This window comes from Halichoerus grypus, chromosome 1, assembly GCF_964656455.1.
Source record: "Halichoerus grypus chromosome 1, mHalGry1.hap1.1, whole genome shotgun sequence".
Taxonomy (NCBI): domain Eukaryota; kingdom Metazoa; phylum Chordata; class Mammalia; order Carnivora; family Phocidae; genus Halichoerus; species Halichoerus grypus.
In genome coordinates, this window is record NC_135712.1 from 148124083 (window position 1) to 148142093 (window position 18011).

Genomic DNA, 18011 nt, shown 5'->3' on the forward strand with positions numbered 1-18011 from the left:
ACAGTTTTTAAAGTAGTAATTATAATACCCTGCCGCCTTTACTTTCCACTTCTCAGATTTTTGTTGTTTGTGGTAATACTTATTTCTCCAGCAGCGCAGACTTCATACAGGATTATATCTACTGCTTTAGAGATCCAAATGTTCTACTTAAACATTCACAGTACTATACATACTGCTTTTATATTTTCAATAGAGCCAGGATTATAAAACTCAAAGACCAACAAGGGCTAGACGGGAAGTGTAAATGGATGAAATGGGCCAGGTGAAGACTATGATGAATGGAAGAACATGTGCTCCATTGAAGGAGAAAGCTGCTACTCTCAGCTAGTGAATGCACCTAAGGGAATATATGCCAAGTGTTTGAGTCATCTGTTTTTAAGAGAAGCTAATATCTGGATTTTTATGTGAAACCTCCCAGTTATGAAAAATTACCAACTAATTCAGAAACAACATACTATGTGAACCAAGTCAAATCATCTATGGCCTGGATGTGCCACAGGAGGCCTCTGCCTTAGAAATCTGCTACAGGCAAAGCTCAGACCAAATTATAGCTAGCAAACACAAATGTAAATGCTATAAACCTCAACAAACTAAGTGACAGATCAAGAAGTAAAGGTTTAAGTATATTATATAAAGTTTATGATGTAAAGTTTACCAATAGAAGAACTAAAACTAACGTGAATGACAGATAATGGAAAAATATGTGAACTACAGAAATTTAATATATTTCATGTGAAAGCATCAACAGAGACTGTTAAAATGGGCAAATCAAAATTAAGAAATAGAGTTTAGTACCCATTACTCTCAGATAGAGAGATAACTAGCAGAAGAACTAGGAAACTGGACCGTGGGACTGGGACCAGGAGGTGACTATCCCTCTCATACCTTATATTATTTGAATTTCATTATGATGTCATATACTTTAAGGTTTAACATTTTTGTTACTATGCACATAGAGTTCCGTAACAACAAATTTTTAAAGTTTAAATTCAAGGCTCATTAAAAGACTGGCAATTAGGGCACCTGGATGACTCTGTCAGTTAAACGTCTGTCTTCGACCCAGGTCATGATCCCAGGGTTCTGGGATCAAGTCCCGCATCGGACTCACCGCTCAGCAAGGAGTCTGCTTCTCCCTCTCCCTCTGTCCCTTCCCCCTGCTTGTGCTCTCTCTCTCAAATAAAATCTTAAAAAAAAAAAAAAAAAAAGACTGGCAATTAAAGTGGCACCTGGGTGGCTCAGTCAGTTAAGCATCAAACTCTTGGTTTCAGCTCAGGTCATGATATTGGGATCCTGAGATCGAGCCCCACATGGGGTTCCATGCTCAGCATGGAGTCGGCTTAACCCACTACCTCTGCTCCTCCCCCTGCTCACATGCTCTCTCTTTCTCTCGCTCTCTTTCTCAAATAAATAAAATCTTTAAAAAAAATAAAAAGACGGCAATTATGGCTTCAATGCCATGGGCGGGGGGGAACAAAAGCACCAAGATTCTGTGTTTAATATAAGTATCTACCTTCATAACTTCTAACATAATATATGATTAATGAAGAATAGATTCAAAGGCTTTAAAATTAATAGAAAGGCATCTGCTATCTAAGGTTCTGTGGAAGAGAAATGAAAAAAAAAGAATCTAAGAAATTCTTCCCTACTAAAAACTTTCTTACTAATTCCAGTACCCTGCCCCATGTTTTGACTAAAGAACACATGTCAAATTAATAACCTGGGGTGCCTGGGTGGTTCAGTCACTTAAGCGTCTGCCTCCGGCCCAGGTGATGATCTCCAGATCCTGGGATCGAGCCCCGTGTCAGGAATCCCTGCTCAGCAGGGAGTCTGCTTCTCTCTCTCCTTCTGCCCCTCCTCCCTGCTCATTCTCGTTCTCTTGAATAAATAAAATCTTAAAAAAAAAATAACCTTTTATAATTTAGTCTAAATGTACTGTATCTTTCAGATATTATTTGAAATGCTTGATATGACTATGGACATTTCCTGATTTCAGTACAAATGAAGTTTCTTTTTCTGTTCATTTGGCATTACTCATTTCTGATGCTTTTGAGGATGAGAAAAGCAAAAATGTATACTTTGAAATGATTTCTGGACTCCAGACAGACTGACACTAACAGAAGTGGAGGCAGAGAAAGTCACTGGAGGCCTCTGCTACACTGCAGGTGTTCAGAGCTTCAGCAAAATCTGAGTAAAAGGTATTAAGAAAGAGAACTGATAACAGTTGTTGACTCAAAGAAATTAGGAGAGATGACTTGCGGATGTGAAATCCAGGAAAGAAGGGAGAAAGTAATCAAGAGTGTAGTTTAAGGCATGTTATTTACAATTCTGTATACATTCCTCCTCCCACATGACAGGCACTGGAAGATTTGCTGGATTCAAGATTGGCCAGTGAGCATGCATCAGTCCTATGAATTACTATGGACATGGGAAACTAACAGTACAGGTTCAGAGGCCCAGAACTTGAAAATAAAGACCCTAAGACCAATAAAGCTTTCACATAAAAACCAACAACAAGATTATTATTCAGAGTCTACCCTTCAGGAAGCTGATCTTGACTGCTCTCCCACATTTCATCACCATGACACTAATTCGGGTGAGGAGAGCTGACAGGTCTCTTTTGAAACTCTCTTTAAGGCTTGAATAGCAGTCACTGATAAGCTATTTAGGAGAAGCAAGGTAAGTCTTCTCTGTGGTTAGTTTTATATATTCCAGTGTAATGAAGAATACTGCTACAGAAAAGATATACTAAAATACATGTACATATGTATGTTTCATTCTCAATTAATTTCAAATATAGAACTTACAATATTAGCATAAAGAACACCTGTGTGCCCTTCACAGATTCATCAACTGTTAACATTTTGCCTGATTTGCTTTATTATTCTTTCTTCCTCTGTATTTTTCTTTTCCCTAAACCCTTTGTGTCCTTGTTTGTCAGTTGGCTGTTTTTGCGAGTAAAGCGATAGAGTTTTATTAAGCGAAGAGACAGAAAAAGCTCTCAAGAGTGCGAGGGGTCCCGACAGGGTTGCCTTCCCTAAACCCTTTGAAAATAAGTCATAGACACATCCTCCAGGATGTATTTCCTAAGAGCAAAGACATCCGCTTATATAATTAGTATGATTATCAAAATCAGGAAATTTAACACTGATAACATATAATGATCTAATCTACAGACCTCAAATGTTGCCAACTGCCCCAATAATGTCCTTTTTAGTAACGTTTCTATTCTGACTTAGGATTTTGTTTTCAGGACTCTTTAGTCTCCATTAATCTGGAATAGTTTCTCAGCCTTTGTCTTTTATGACACTAACATGCTGGAAGAGTACAAGGCAGCTGTTTCACAGAATGACCTTCGGTGGGGTTTGCTTGTTATTTCCGCATGGTAAGATTCCCTGCTGTGCTTTCTGGCAGAAATCTCACAGAAGTGATCCTGTATTCTCAGTGCATCACATCGGAAGTACAGTGTATCAGTAATCCCATTACTGACAATATTAACATTAACCCTGATCACTTGGTTAAGGGAAAGTTTCTCCACTGTACAGTCACCATTTCTTGCTTTGTTATTAATAAGTAATTTGTGGAGAGACTCTTTTAATTGTATAAACTTCTTCTTTCCCGTAAAACTTTCACTCACTAGTTTTAGCATCCACTGATGATTCTTGTCTGAATCAATTACCATGATGGTTGCAAAATGATTTTTCTAACTCTTTCATTCTTATAAATTAGTTGACATACTACAGTAAGCAGAAGTTCTTCCTTACACTCATGTATTTACTTATGTATTAGAAGTAAGGATTCTTATCCAATTCAGTGGGTCTGTAGTCCATTATGTTTTGCTATCAAACAGCCCCAGACATGGTAAGTGGAACGCCTGCAAGCTGATGTCTGTCTTTTTGACACGTCCCCACAATTTTGTACTTTTCCTGCACCAGTCCTGGAACCAGCCACTTCCCCCGCGTGCCAAGTTCTTCCAGTAGGAGATGGTTTTTTAGAAACAAGATCTGGCCTCAAGGTATGCTCACTGCTAAATGCGTATCGCTGCTTCTAGGCCCGTTCAGCAGAAAGAGCCGGCAGATACATAATATTCTGTGTTATATTTTTAAAAATTATATCCAATTTAAGAAAAGCAATATACTTTCCACTACAGCATCTGGCCAACACATACTTAACAGAAATATCCACCCAAAAAAACTGTTAGTGAAATGCTCTTAATTACTGGTTAATTTTTCCTTTTAAATTTTGTATAAATTTTTCATCTACTACACAGTAAGCTAGCCACTGTATAAATCTGTCAGTTTTATGAAAACAAAGCACACATAAAACTAACTTGATCACTTAAGGTTTAAAAGTCAGGAGAACCTCTTTTCCAACGGTAAGAGTAAAAAGTTAGATTTAACAAAGCTCAAGAATAATTAATATTTAAAAAATAGGAGAACATAAGGAGCTTTAAGCCATTTTTTTTCCTTCTAATATAACAAAAAATACTAAAATTAAATTAGCGAATTGATCAGAGGAGAGAAATTAATCTGCTTAAAATACTAACTCCTTTGCCACTCCTTTCCTCCCATAAGAACTCCTGGAATATTCTGAGGGTGTGAGCACCTGTGTGAACACCCTGGCTACTTACACGTCACTGCGCATCTGATCCAGACAGGCTGATAAAAAGCAAATCAAGTGGGACAGAACATACTTAAAGTTTTGGGGTTTTTTTTTCCCTAAATCTGTTTCTCAGGTCATTCATTTTTATCACAGACTCTCTTAAGTAATCATATAACCTAACCAGTATTTATTAAATATGCGCTTTATTCCTAGAGCTGAACTAAGTGTTCCCTCCAAATACATCTCTTTGCCCTACAGGGAAGTCCTTCAATCCCTCTTTACTCTATAACGTCTTCCACACTCCACTGGGTTCCCCACCTTGTACAGATCTCACAATATCACTATCAATTCAGCTACCCTCCAGACGCAATCCTCAATCTTCCACATCAACATCAGATGCGTAAGCCCTCACACCACCAATTATACTCTTCTAGTTTAACCTCTTTCCTTCAATCTATAAAGTTCTTAAATACCTTGCATGAAAAAAACCTTCATCTTTTTAAAAAACTCAAGCATCTAAAAAAAAAGCTGTTCCTCCCACTTTTCCACTCACTGCCATCTAAACGTGATCCTGAACTTTTCCCTCTTCCTCAGCCAAAAAGTGAATTCATGGTTACACTTTCCTGTATTCCTCTATCATCCTCACTCCAGCTGCTTGAGTTGAGCCCTGTGTCTGTTCCCATAGGGACCACGGCATTAATGTCCGTTTACCTCCTCATCTCTGACTTCTCTTTCAAACACCCCTTCCTCACCTACCTCTATGCACGGTGCTGTCATAATACTCTTAATAAAACCCCAAACAAATCACATCTCCCATGCTTAAAACAAACCTATGACTTCTCACTGTCTAAAAAGCAAAATCCAAGCCTTCATGGAATAGAAAACCCTCTACTATCTGGCCCCTGTCCTGTTGTAGAAATCCTCATCCCCTGTTAGCCACCCATACTCTTTTGTACCCTAAGCTCCAATCTTTATCAATGATACCTGAGTTCCAGAACTATGCTGTCAATCACAAATGTCCTGTGCTTACACTGCTCCAGCTTTTGGAATTCCCATGCTCCCCTCCTGACTCAGTTTACTCTTTTTTCCCACTTTTAAAAATTTTAATTCCAATATAGTTAACATACAGTGTTACATTAGTTTCAGGTGTACAATATGTGATTCACCGACTCAGTTTACTCTTACTCATCTGTCAAGATCTAGCTCAAAAAACACTTCCTCTGTTAAGTCTTCCCAAACCACACCAAAAGAGTTGGTCAGTGCTCTTATGATACCCCTTCATCTATGTATTTATCTCTACTAGCCAGCATATCAGACTTTAACGTGATTAACTGAGAACACTTCTGTCTCCCTCCTTTCTGTTTTTGTTTTGTTTGTCTCCCTTTCTTTTTTTTTTTTTTTTTTTTTTTTTAAAGATTTTATTTATTTATTTGAGACAGAGAGAATGAGAGAGAGAGAGCACATGAGAGGGGGGAGGGTCAGAGGGAGAAGCAGGCTCCCTGCCGAGCAGGGAGCCCGATGCGGGACTCGATCCAGGGACTCCAGGATCATGACCTGAGCCGAAGGCAGTCGCTTAACCAACTGAGCCACCCAGGCGCCCCATGTTTGTCTCCCTTTCTAAACTGTGAGCTCCTTAAAGTCACTGGTTGCTTTTTAATCCATCATGATATACCCTGTGCCTATCATTCCAACAGGTGTTCAATAAATAAAATCAAAAAGTAGAATACAGAATGAAATTACAATCTCATACAAATAATATAAGCCTGAATGTTAAAACATGTCCCTACCTGGTAACTAACTGTTTTCTTTCCATCACTTCCAGTCTGAGGTAAGGTCAACGGTCCAGATACTATCCAAACATCTTCAAACCTCTCCGTCAGTTCTCGACAGTACATTTCCATTCTGAAAAACAAAGCAAAAAAAAGGTGTGATATTCACACAGACATATAGAAAAGAAGGATTTCAAATCCCTAGGAAAGATAGCAGGAATGCTGAATTTGACAAATGAATGTGAACAAGCAAATACTGTAAAAAACACTAAGCATATAAGCAACTATCTTCCCAGTTCTTCATTACACAAGAAAACTTAAAAATTACATGCACTTATACAAGTATCTACATTTTCCTGTGTGTGCATTCAGTGTACATTTTAGAACTGATTTGTTTTGTCTTCTCCCTTATCTTTCTATGTTGTAGCTCTCAATCTTTTCTGAAGAGTTATATATCATTTCAACAAGCTGATACACCTTATTTATTTAACCATTCCTATTGTGGGGCAACTGGGTTTATCCTAACATTTCTTACATAATGCAACATCCCTTAGGATAAATTTCAAGGGGCAGAATTACTTTACTGAATATATATTTTAATAACACTTGATTATATGTAAAAGTAATATTTTAATGGTATTGTACCAATTTACTATATAAACTCCAAAATATGACACCACAGTTTCACAGCAATCTTTGCAACACTGGGATTTATCAATTAAAAATGGTTTTGCTAATTTACTGGATAAAAATGGCAAGTAGGTTTAATATGCACTTTCTTATACTGCAGTTGGGAGAGATAACAATGCATGTCATCATCCCTCAGCTTCCTTATCTAAAAAGTAAAATCAGCAGTATTATACCTCAGAGCATATATGCCTAATTATCAGGTAAATTATCCTCCCAAAAATATATCCCTTGGGAAAGGAAAATGTTAAATGCTTCCACAGGTATGCGACCAGCCAAAATAAAAAGGAAACTCCATAAGACAAATCAAATATCCCAGATCTTCAACAAATCATCTGCAAGGCTAAAAAAAAAAAAAAAAAAAGGAAACCTACAGATTAAAAGAACATATCTATATGTGGACCTTGTTTGAATTCTGATTCAAACCAATCAACCATAAATAAAAAATTAAGGACAATCAGAGAAATCTGAACAAATTGGCAATAAGGAATTACTATTCAATTTTTTAGGGGCAATAATCGTGCTCTGCTTCAATTTTTAAAAAATCCTTATCTTCTAAAAATATATATTAAAACATTTATAGATAAAACAATATAGCTGTCACCTGCTTAAAATGAGTGGGGGAAGAGAGGGTACATAGACAAAAAAATGGAGCCATGACTGATAATTATTCAAGTCTTAAGTGTGGGGTACTCTCTTAATGTATTTTAAACCATAAGGTACCGTTTGAGGAAAATGCAATAGCCTGAAACAACCTCAAACAGTGCTAGTTTTAGATGCTTAAAGAGATCCCCTGACAGAACTGGTTAGAAGTATCAAAAACCTGCAAAAAGCCCAGTGATTTTATTGTTAGGTTCTATCAAAAACCTGTAAAAAGCCCAGTGATTTTATTGTTAGGTTCTATCAAAAACTTTTTTATAAAAGCTCAGGAACTCTTGAAATACAAGTAGAAAAAAATATAGTGCCCTCTGGACATACTAAAAAACCTCTTACTGCCTCAGTAATAATATTTTGAGTAGTTTCTTCCCAAACTTGATTTCTGACCAGTGGCAAATATGACCAAAATGGCTGGCTGTTTTGAAGTCTGTGCTCCCACAGACAACTGTACTCCGGGCATACAGCAAAGACAACCAGTCCAAAGTACTTACCTTCAGTAGTGCTAGCTTTTGCTAAACAAAGAGAAACAGTTGATGGGTGCACTAGTACATTCTCCGGGCACATCATTCATCTCCCACAGAATCACATTTTAAAACTCTCACCCCTCACCTGTTCCAATATCCAGCATTATTATCAAAATTCTGAGGCACAATATTAGAAAGGTAAAAGGTTTCAGCCATGGCTTTCTGTGAAAAGAAATAAAAATAGTAATTTGCAATGAAATGCCTTCCCCTTTAAGATTTTACAGAGACACTGAAAGCCAGTTCCTTCTATGTTAGCTCAAGGCAATTACAGTGACTACGTGTTTAAATAAATGAAAGCCATAGCTATTCCAGGTCAGAAAGCTCAATAATGATTATTCATAAAAGGGGTATAACAAAATAAGTAGTTTGGTGTGCTAGCTTTCTTTGTACTTCCTAAAATTCAAACCAGTAATGTAGACTCTAAGAGCAAAGTTTCCAATATAAAGCTAAAGGATAAATTCTGGTGTTCAGCCTCTGACAAAGAGTTTCTCCAGGGGCGCCTGGGTGGCTCAGATGGTTAAGTGTCTGCCTTCGGCTCAGGTCATGATCCCAGGGTCCTGGGATCGAGCCCCACATCAGGCTCCTGGCTCAGCGAGGAGCCTGCTTCTCCCTCTCCCTCTGCCTCTCTCCCTGCTCATGCTTTCTCCCTCCCTCTCTCAGTATCTCTGTGTCTCAAATGAATAAATAAAATCTTTAAAAAAATTAAAAAAAAAAAAAAAAAGAGTTTCTCCATAAAGGTCAACTTTCAGAAATTTTATTTAAGGAATACAATACAAACATATTAGTTCAAAAGTGGCAGGGAAGAATTCCTTTTCTTCTGAATTTCTGGCCACTAGGTGTTCATTCGTTTCACACTCCTGCAAGGCTGTCATTATTTCCTTCCACTGACCTGTATTAATCGCCAATGCCATCAATAACTTTCTCTTCAAGCAGGGGTTCTCAACCTTGAATGCACACTGGAATAACCCAGGAGCTTTAAAAAATATTGGTGCCTGGGTTCCACCCTCTAGAGTTTCTGATTTAACTGCTCTGGATCTGGGCATCAGGATTTTTTAAAACATCCCTAGGTGATTATAATGAGTATCTAAGGTTAAAAACAACTATCTTAAGGACAATAATCACCAACAGTTGATGCAATAAATGTCATAAAAGACATTTCTCTCCTTTTTTGGCAGAGAACTTGTCCTAAAGTAAAGGAGACTAGAAAGACATGAACTAAGTATAATATGTGATTCATGACTGAACACTGGATCAAAAAAAGCTGTAAAGAACACAACTGGAACAATTCGGCAAATCTGAATATGAACTGTTAGAGATTACTGTATAAATATTCAAAAATACATATACACACACTTCTTGGTATGATAGTCTTGTCATATATACAAATATCCTCATTCTTAGATGATACAATATCCTGAGCAATCCTGAACAACAATGAGCATGGAGCCTGCTTAAGATTCCTTCTCTCCCTCTGCCCTTCCCCGCTCTCTAAAAAAAAAAGTGTTTGCTGTACCATCTTTTCAATTTTTCTACAGGTAAAAATGTTTTTGCTGTACTCTCAACTTTTCTACAGATCTGAAATTTTTCAAAATAAATAAATACAGACAGATAGTTCGCTCCTAAGAGCTCTCTAGTTCTCTTTTACATAGCATTTAGTTTTACTTTTTCAACCTGTTTAAGAATGTCTATCTGAGCAAACAAAGGAATTAAAGTCAGGAAGGAAAATACAAAATAAGAGTATAAAAGTTCTCAGATGTTAAGGTTTGGCTCCTATACTTTTAATGCCCAAGTCCCATGGTATACAGACTACCAGCCCCGCATTCCCATCCCTCCCAAAAAATATGCCTACAGATGAAAATTTGTTATTTCCTGCTGGAGCCATGTGTCCTCTTGACCACCCACTCCCAACATAGTCTTCGTTGAAGGCACTGAAGGTTGGAGGGATGTTGGGATCAGGCTTGAATTTACAATGTTTTCTGTCGGCATCACCTGAAGAAAAACACAAAAAACGGGTAAGTTATCAGTGGACAAAGATCCCTCAAAATTCTCTAAGCAAGGCAAGCTGTTTGCTGCTGGCTCGTATCTCTCTGAGCAGTTAGTACTTAGTGATTGCATGCATGTCTCACGTTCCTGGGATAGTTCAGATACCTCATCTGAATTTAGCAAGGACTAGTCTAGGAAAGAATGCTTTTCATACAGTGTAGCTATCTCATATACTTGTGTTTCTAGCCTTTGAAATTAAAGGCAAAAAAATCCCCTGGATAGTATTTAAGTGAAAACAATGACCAATCAATAGCTGAACTATATAAAAAGCTTACCTACTAAATAAACTCTTGCTTTTTAAAAAGACCCTCATGTATTGTATTTTGTGCAACTGTATTTGACAGGTTTATATGTACTGAAATAATGGATATATATAGACACAAAACAATTTGTTCTGGGCAGCCACAGCCTTGGGGAGGGGGAGAGTGTCTCTGATATCTTGCTTGCTGCCTCTTAAGCCATGACAAAACAAACATTTAGGTTATGAGCTCAATCCAGAAATTCCTGAAATAAAATATCTGTGTACCACGTGGGAGAGAAAAAAATCTCAATTTTATTTATATTTTCACACCTCCAGAATAGTTTGCCACAGTGTACATCAGCAAACCCCAATACTTTATTTTCCACTGTCATTAGGCCAGATCTTGTTAAGTTACAAAAATAATAGTGATAAATGGAACATAGTCAGACTGCTACTCAATAAAGTTTAAAATGGAGACCAATGAAGTTACCAATTCCAGTGTCATTTCATTCAGCCAGAAAAATTTTAATTGATCAGATCCCAAGACTCAGAATAAATTATCTGATACTGAGCTTTTTAGAACCACTTCATAAAGAAAAAAAATAACAGAAAAATTATTAGTAAGCTTCTCTTATGTGTCATTACCACTGGAATCACCTCCTTACATGCCTGGTTATCTCTGCCGTGGGAATTTCCGAAGGCCTGGGATAACGATGCCTTCCTTGAGATGGCTGTCGATTTGTTTCTATCAGGTTACGTGGAGGCACTACCAGTGGAGGACTGTGTTAAACCAACATCAGGGCTTCAGCACCTGGATCTAGACAGGCTCCATGGCTTTGGCCTGTAAGTCTGCATGATAGCCAGTCTGTGGCCTCCCCTTCTCTGGAACAAGCTTTTTATTTTCCTTTTGACCCTTTTCTGCTCAGTGCCAAGACAACCTTCCACACAGTCCCCTACGGTGAGCAGGCAGGTTAGTTCTGGTTCCCCCATGCTCCCCCAGGGTGCAGGCCCCTGGGGTTCCAGGCTAATGTGGGGAGGGTCTCCTGTAAGACAATCTACCCTGGGTGAGCCCTAGGTCTCACCTTCAGTCTCCCTCACCCTACAAAGGTGCGGAATCAAAAGCAATGTGGCTTTGGTTTACCAGATCTGCCCTTACCTCTCTCGATTCTGGCTTTCCCCCAGATATTGGCTTGGCAATTCACCACTATCATGCTGACTTTTTTTTTTTTAAGTGGTTTTTTTTTCCTACATATTTCTTATTGTTTTTAGCAGACAGTCTGCTAATAACATTTCTTGTTGTTTTTAGGAGTCAGCCTGAGTAATCTAGTCTGTCATTACTGAAAACAGAAGACTCTTAAGACTAAAATCAAGTAAATCACAAGTATACTGCTTCCTGTTTTCAAATAATATTATTTTACCTCCTCAAACTACAAAATACAATGTGAAATGCAATATTTTTCTTATATGCCTCTGAAAATGGTAATTTAATAGGATAAAATTAGTAAAGCCGAAATTCCTTACACCTTGGGAAAAGTTTTGTATTTAAAGGAAATTCATTAGGCTTGAAACTAAATCAAGTGAGTTTCTCTTGATGTAAGTTTATAATCAACTCTCAACGGCTATGATAAAGTTTCCAACTATATCAGTCTCCTTCTAGCAACAAGCAAAGTCCAAGGCTCCTGCTATTCTGCTGGTTGGTTTGACTCTAGAAAGACAAACTCAGTTAAACATCAGCATTTTAATATACATAAACAGAGCACGTACTGTAAAGCAAAGGAGAAATAATGTGTGGGCCTTACAGCAAATTAAAAGGCAAATATTAATAAAACAACTATGACAAAAGGTAATACCTTAACACATAAAGAACTCCCACAAATCAATTCAAAAAACAATATCCCACTCTGGTTTCTCTTCAGATCGCATAAATCTTTCGCCTTTTACAAAAAACAATATCCCAAATGAAAATGGTAAAAATAACTCAAAGAAAGAATAATTCACAAAATACTAACTTTCAATGGTAACCAATAAATGGAAATTCAGCTATTAAATTGGCAATGTTCATTATGAGTGAAAGACAGGACAAGTAGCTAACAGTGGATAGTGTAAACTAGAATAATCTACACGGAAACCAATTTAACATTAAATATCAAGATCTGGCCATCTTAATTACAGGAATCCACCAAGACATAAAAAAACCATGAACAGACTTACATGCTCGCCTACCTCTCCAGTCTCATTTCACATGTTCTCCCTTGCTCTGGCCACTCTGGCCTTCTTTTAGTTCCCTAAAGGAACAAAACTCTTCACATTGGGGCCTTCAAAGATGCAGCTGTGCTTTTCTTTCTGTCTGGAATGCCCTTGTCCACAATCCATGGACCACCCAACTCCTCTGCCTAGGTAACAGCATCTACCCTCCAAGCCACTTTCTTGGAGAAGCCTTGCTAATCAAAATCAGGTTCGCCCATATCATTATTCATCACATTCTTTACTGTTCCTTATTTATACTAACCCAACTTGCAATCATTTGTCCTTCAGAACAGTTATTACCAATAATAATTATATATTCATGATTATTTGTTTGATAGGCCAACCCACCGCCCACGTTAACTCAAAGTGCCAAGAACAAGAGACCATCTGCTCTGGTCCCAAACCTCAGCACAGTGCCAGACATATGATGTGGTAGGCACTTTAAAAGTATTTGTGGAGATAATGAACAAATAGTGCTAGTTGTAGCAATATTTAGGACGGAGGACAGAGCCTCCAACTCATATGTCAAGATAACGATCCTCTCAGCCCCTTAGAAAGCTGGGAAGGGTCTGGACCTCCTTGGCTACCAGGTAAGTCCATTTATCTAAGTGTGTCATACAAACATCATTATTTTCTAAATGTGCTGTAATGTGAAAAAGGTTGAATCAATAATCCTCCTTGTTTTAAATTTGGAAACATCTTTCATCAATGCCTTTACTTCTAACCACCTACCCATTATCTTGCTTTTGGATATATGTTCAAGAACCCATCTAGGCACTCGCTTTGACTGATCATAAGACAAGGCATGATTAGTGTAATGCCTAGTCTCTGTTCCAGTTAAAGGGACTCCAAATTGTTCCAAGAGAGCCTTTTCTGCAGAACCTAAAAATGAAAAGGGGGAGAGGGGGACAAAAATAACAAATAATTAGTAACTCTTACTAGGAACAAAAAATTATAAGGGAGAGGGGTGAGACTTACAAAGGACTGACTCAAAAATCTAATCAACCAGATCTCATTTTACAATTATTTCCAATGTAGAGAAAAGAGACAGTAGGCTTTGTCTATAATTAGTCACGTAGTTTTAACAAGATAAACTGCAGCTATCTCATTAACTTTTAAATAAGGACCCGATCTTACTGGTCTTTCACACCAAATGTCCAAATCTCTGCCCCATAAAGTACCGTGTATATAAAAGCAGCAAAGGAAAAACAATCATTACAAGTCACTGATATGATTTAATGGGAAAAAGCCTACTTCCTCATTACATTAAAAGAGTTAATGTGGGGACAAAAACACAGCCTTTTACAAATACTTTAAAAGACTATCATGCATCATTCTGGAACTGAAGCAGAGATGTGCACTGCCGTGAGATAGTGGTAAAACTGGTCTTATTTTTCCTACTGGGAGAAACCAAGCACACATTTAACAAGGAGTCAGTTTCAAAATAACCCTCTCTTGATCCCTTCTCCAGGTCTTCAACCTACCGGAGTAGTTCTCTTGCTAAATGCCAAGTATCAGAAGGAACAAGTTAAATCAGCATGCCAGGCAAAGTGTAAAAAATGAGCATGAGCTCATTTTCATTGTTAAATATAAGGTACCCCTGGTAGCTTGAGGATTTACATACTTTGGAGAAGGGCTAGCAGGTGTGGAAACTAATAAAGGGAAACCTCAGGAAAGTGGACTCTGTTGCTAGAAGGGGAGGCTGGAAGGGCGAGCCATTCAACTCCATGTCAATTACAGGAAACTGTCAATTACAGACCCTGACAGAAGAACTGTCAAGAGGAAAGAATCATCACCTACAGGCCCCCAACAGGGAAAGAGGGCCAGTGCAACTTCTACAAGAAGACCATCCCTGCAACTCAGCCAATGAGAAACTCATCACCCTGAACTATTGCTTTTCTCCAGTGGACTTTTCAAAAACAACCCCTCCCAACTTCCTCCGTCTTCTCCATAAAGTTCCTCTCCTTTGGTTGCTGGACTTGCCTATGGTTTTGCCATAGCTTGCTTGTCCTGGTTAATTCTCTACTCTTCCGAAATAAGCCCACTTTTTTGCTGATAAAATAACCCGACAGATTCGTTTTTAGGGTTAATGCGGGTACTCTTCATTTGAACGAAGACAAAATGAGGACAATTAACTAATCTGCTAAAACCAGGTGCTAATTTATTCATTCTTCCACACTTACTGAGTGTCAATTATGTACCAGGTACTGGACTGTGTATATGGTGGAGAACAAAACACAGTCCGAGCTGTTATGGAGCTAACGACCTAATGGAGGTCACAGACATTAAAATATACATGTGATAAATACGAGAAAATGAAGATGGAGAAGTATGCGAAAGAGGCAGGCGAGGCCCCAGGTGGAGCGGGGAGGCCGGACGGGAAGACTAGAAAGGCTGAAAACCCAGGACCCCCGGGCTCGGGGCCGGTAAAGGAAGAAAAGCCGAGGGCCGAGGATTACGATTCACGCCGGAGGTAGGAATCCGGCCCAAAAGCTGGGCCAGGAAAGAAGAGCAGGCCTGTGGACTTACCGTCGGGCTCCCTCACCGCCAACGCTGTCTCAGCTCCCTGACTCCGGAGCAACTGCACGGCCGTGAACCCGCCTCCCGCGGCGCCCACCACAGCTCCCGCCACGAAAACACTCAGAAAGCGCCCGGAGCCTCTGAAGCGGAAAGCAAAACTTTTGGCAGCCATCTTACCCGAAGCGCCTTACCTTTTGGAGTCACGCGTGCGCACACCAGCTCTGACGCCTGAAAGCCAATCGCAACCGCGGGATCGAGATACGCATGCGCAACCTGGAGTCGCGGGGCCCTAAGCCTCTCGGAGCTACAGGATGTGCAGAGCGCAGGCGCACACCCTCCCCGCTGAGGGCCTCGGGAGCCCCCTGGTGACAAAACTGGAGGTCCAAGTGAATCCTCCCCTCACCACTACCTCCCCCCACCCACCCCCCGCCCCACCCCTGGTCCCCTTGATCCGGCGATGGGTGGGAGTCATGACATCTTGAGGGCGCAGTGGTGTGTACCTTTAGTCCCACTTGATAGGTGAGTAAACCATTTGCACGTGGTTACAGTAAGGCCTCGGAGCCGCCATGCCAACTCAGGTCTGATTACAAAACGTATGCCACATTGGATGTCTTCATGACACCTGGCTTTGAAATCACAGTATACAAGTCCTAACTTCTAAAAATTGCTTTGTACCTCCTAAGGAGTGTCTTGACAAGACAGTATTCCATGGTGGCTTAGGACCCTGAATCAGAGTGCAGGGGTTTGGATGGCCACTCAATCACTTTCCTCTTTGAGGGTGTTACTTCACCTTTCACGGCTTCTGTTTCCTCTTTTTTAGATGGGAATAATGGTATCATATATGAAAAGTATACCATAAATGTTATTTTAAAATTTAAATAAACAATAAAAGTAATTATGATGAAGATGATTAGACCATAGGGTTCTTGTGAGGATTAAATGTTACCACATAAAGCATTTAGGGAAGAATCTGGGGCATGTCATTAAGTGCTCTGTAAATGTTAGCAATCTTTCATTAGTCCTATTTTATCTTGAAAGAATATAAAATTCGGACTTCTGAATGCCTGCTGACAGAGTAAAGCTATGTTTTAGGCACTCCACTCCAAATAAATGGGTTTTGTTCCTTTTGCAGCACAATCTGCAGCACCCCACGTGGGCTTAAGCAGGAGGCCCTTTCTAACAACCAGCTAGTGTCGGTGTTGTTTTGACAGCTTCATGGGTCCACACCACTACCCAGGAATACCATTATTATAAAGTCATTCTGTATAATTCCCTGTACCTCTGACCCTAATTGGTTGAAGTAGGTCAACTGAAATCTTACCAGGGATTGTGGGTCTGAAAGTCTCTTGAGGTGGCAAAGCTGTGACATATGAAACTCTGGCACTATCTGTAGCTTTGTTCTCTGCTAAGTGGACAAAGGAGCAGATGCATCTGGTCTTGCACTGAGCAACAGTGGAGGAAATGCTGAGACTTAAGTGAAGGGCTGCAATGTTGCGACCCCAGCTGCCAAGGCTCCGGAAGCCCCGCCACAGCTTGCCTTTATTCAAAGCTTGGTTGGCCCTTTGCCCTAGCATCCTTCCAGTAAAACCCCCTTTTTGTTTAACAGTTTCTGTCATTTACAACCAAGAGTCCCGACAAATACAACCAGACAACACTGGTATATCTGTAGGTTTCAAAGCTACCCCAGCGGCTTCTACCAGAATTTACTAAATACATATTCACTTAAGATATTTATTCCTCAAGGCCCTCTTAAGTGCCGTGTGCTGTGTTAAACACCAGAATGAGAGATAAATGGTAGGTAACTTTTCCTCATCCAGACCCTGTACTTGGACACAACAGTGAACCCCCACACTTGGCCCCAAGATTTCAAGAACTGTAAGTAAGGACTGCCTGACTTAGGGTAGGGTACCTCCCTCTGGGCCAGTGTGCCCACCTTTAAAATCAAGGAATTGGGGCGCCTGGGTGGCTCAGTTGGTTAACCGACTGCCTTCGGCTCAGGTCATGATCCTGGAGTCCCAGGATCAAGTCCCACATCAGGCTCCCCACTCAGCGGGGAGTCTGCTTCTCCCTCTGACCCTTCCCCTCTCTTGCTCTCTCTCTCAAATAAATAAAATCTTTAAAATAGAATAAAATAAAATCAAGGAATTGGACCAGTAGTTTTTAAACTGTAACCGGGGGACCCACAGTGTTCCATAGGGGTACTTTAGACTTAAGGGAAGGAGTGGGAGGGCAGTTTTAACGACCCCTGAACCCTCTTCTACTTGCTCACTTGAGCAAGCCTGTTTTTAGAAATCAGCTTCTGTGTCCAAGTTCTTCTGGTGAAGGAATTCCTTTGCTGAAGGAAAAGTGTGACCGGATGACTTCTCTGGTCCAACCTTCCAGCATTTCCAGTTCTAAGATCTTCTTTCAACAATGTTAGCTTTCCTTTCCTTCTCTGTGCTTATCATTAGGGGCACTCACTAATAAAAGGTTAACTGTCTAAATCTGAGAAAGCAAAATGGGCCATAAGCTGTGGACAATCGGTCCCTAAATAAAGGGTCCCTTCACCAAAAATCATTCTCTAAGATTTCCAAACAGGTTGGTTAATCCTCATATTAAAGCATGAATAAAAAGGCATTAACCCTACCAGAAGGACTCAAAGCTGGGTATTTCTCCACTTAGCAAAATATTAGTCATGGGCCAAAAAAGTCTGTGTTACTGCAGAAAGCAGTGAGGTGTTCTGGG

General features: G+C 39.6%; 1 protein-coding gene across 2 annotated transcripts in view; it reads right to left on the reverse strand.

Annotated features, from left to right (window-relative positions):
• Window positions 1-15502, reverse strand: part of EXOG (exo/endonuclease G) — a 39516-nt gene extending 24014 nt beyond the window's left edge. For both annotated transcript variants that reach the window (XM_078073477.1, XM_036094229.2), the window contains exons 1-5: window positions 15297-15502; window positions 13500-13649; window positions 10086-10225; window positions 8322-8398; window positions 6387-6501 (exon numbers count right to left, since the gene is read on the reverse strand). In XM_078073477.1, coding sequence (XP_077929603.1) covers window positions 6387-6501; window positions 8322-8398; window positions 10086-10225; window positions 13500-13649; window positions 15297-15459 — 645 coding nt within the window. In that variant the 5' untranslated portion in view covers window positions 15460-15502. The remainder of the gene's footprint in view (window positions 1-6386; window positions 6502-8321; window positions 8399-10085; window positions 10226-13499; window positions 13650-15296) is intronic.
• Window positions 15503-18011: the final 2509 nt, after the last annotated feature.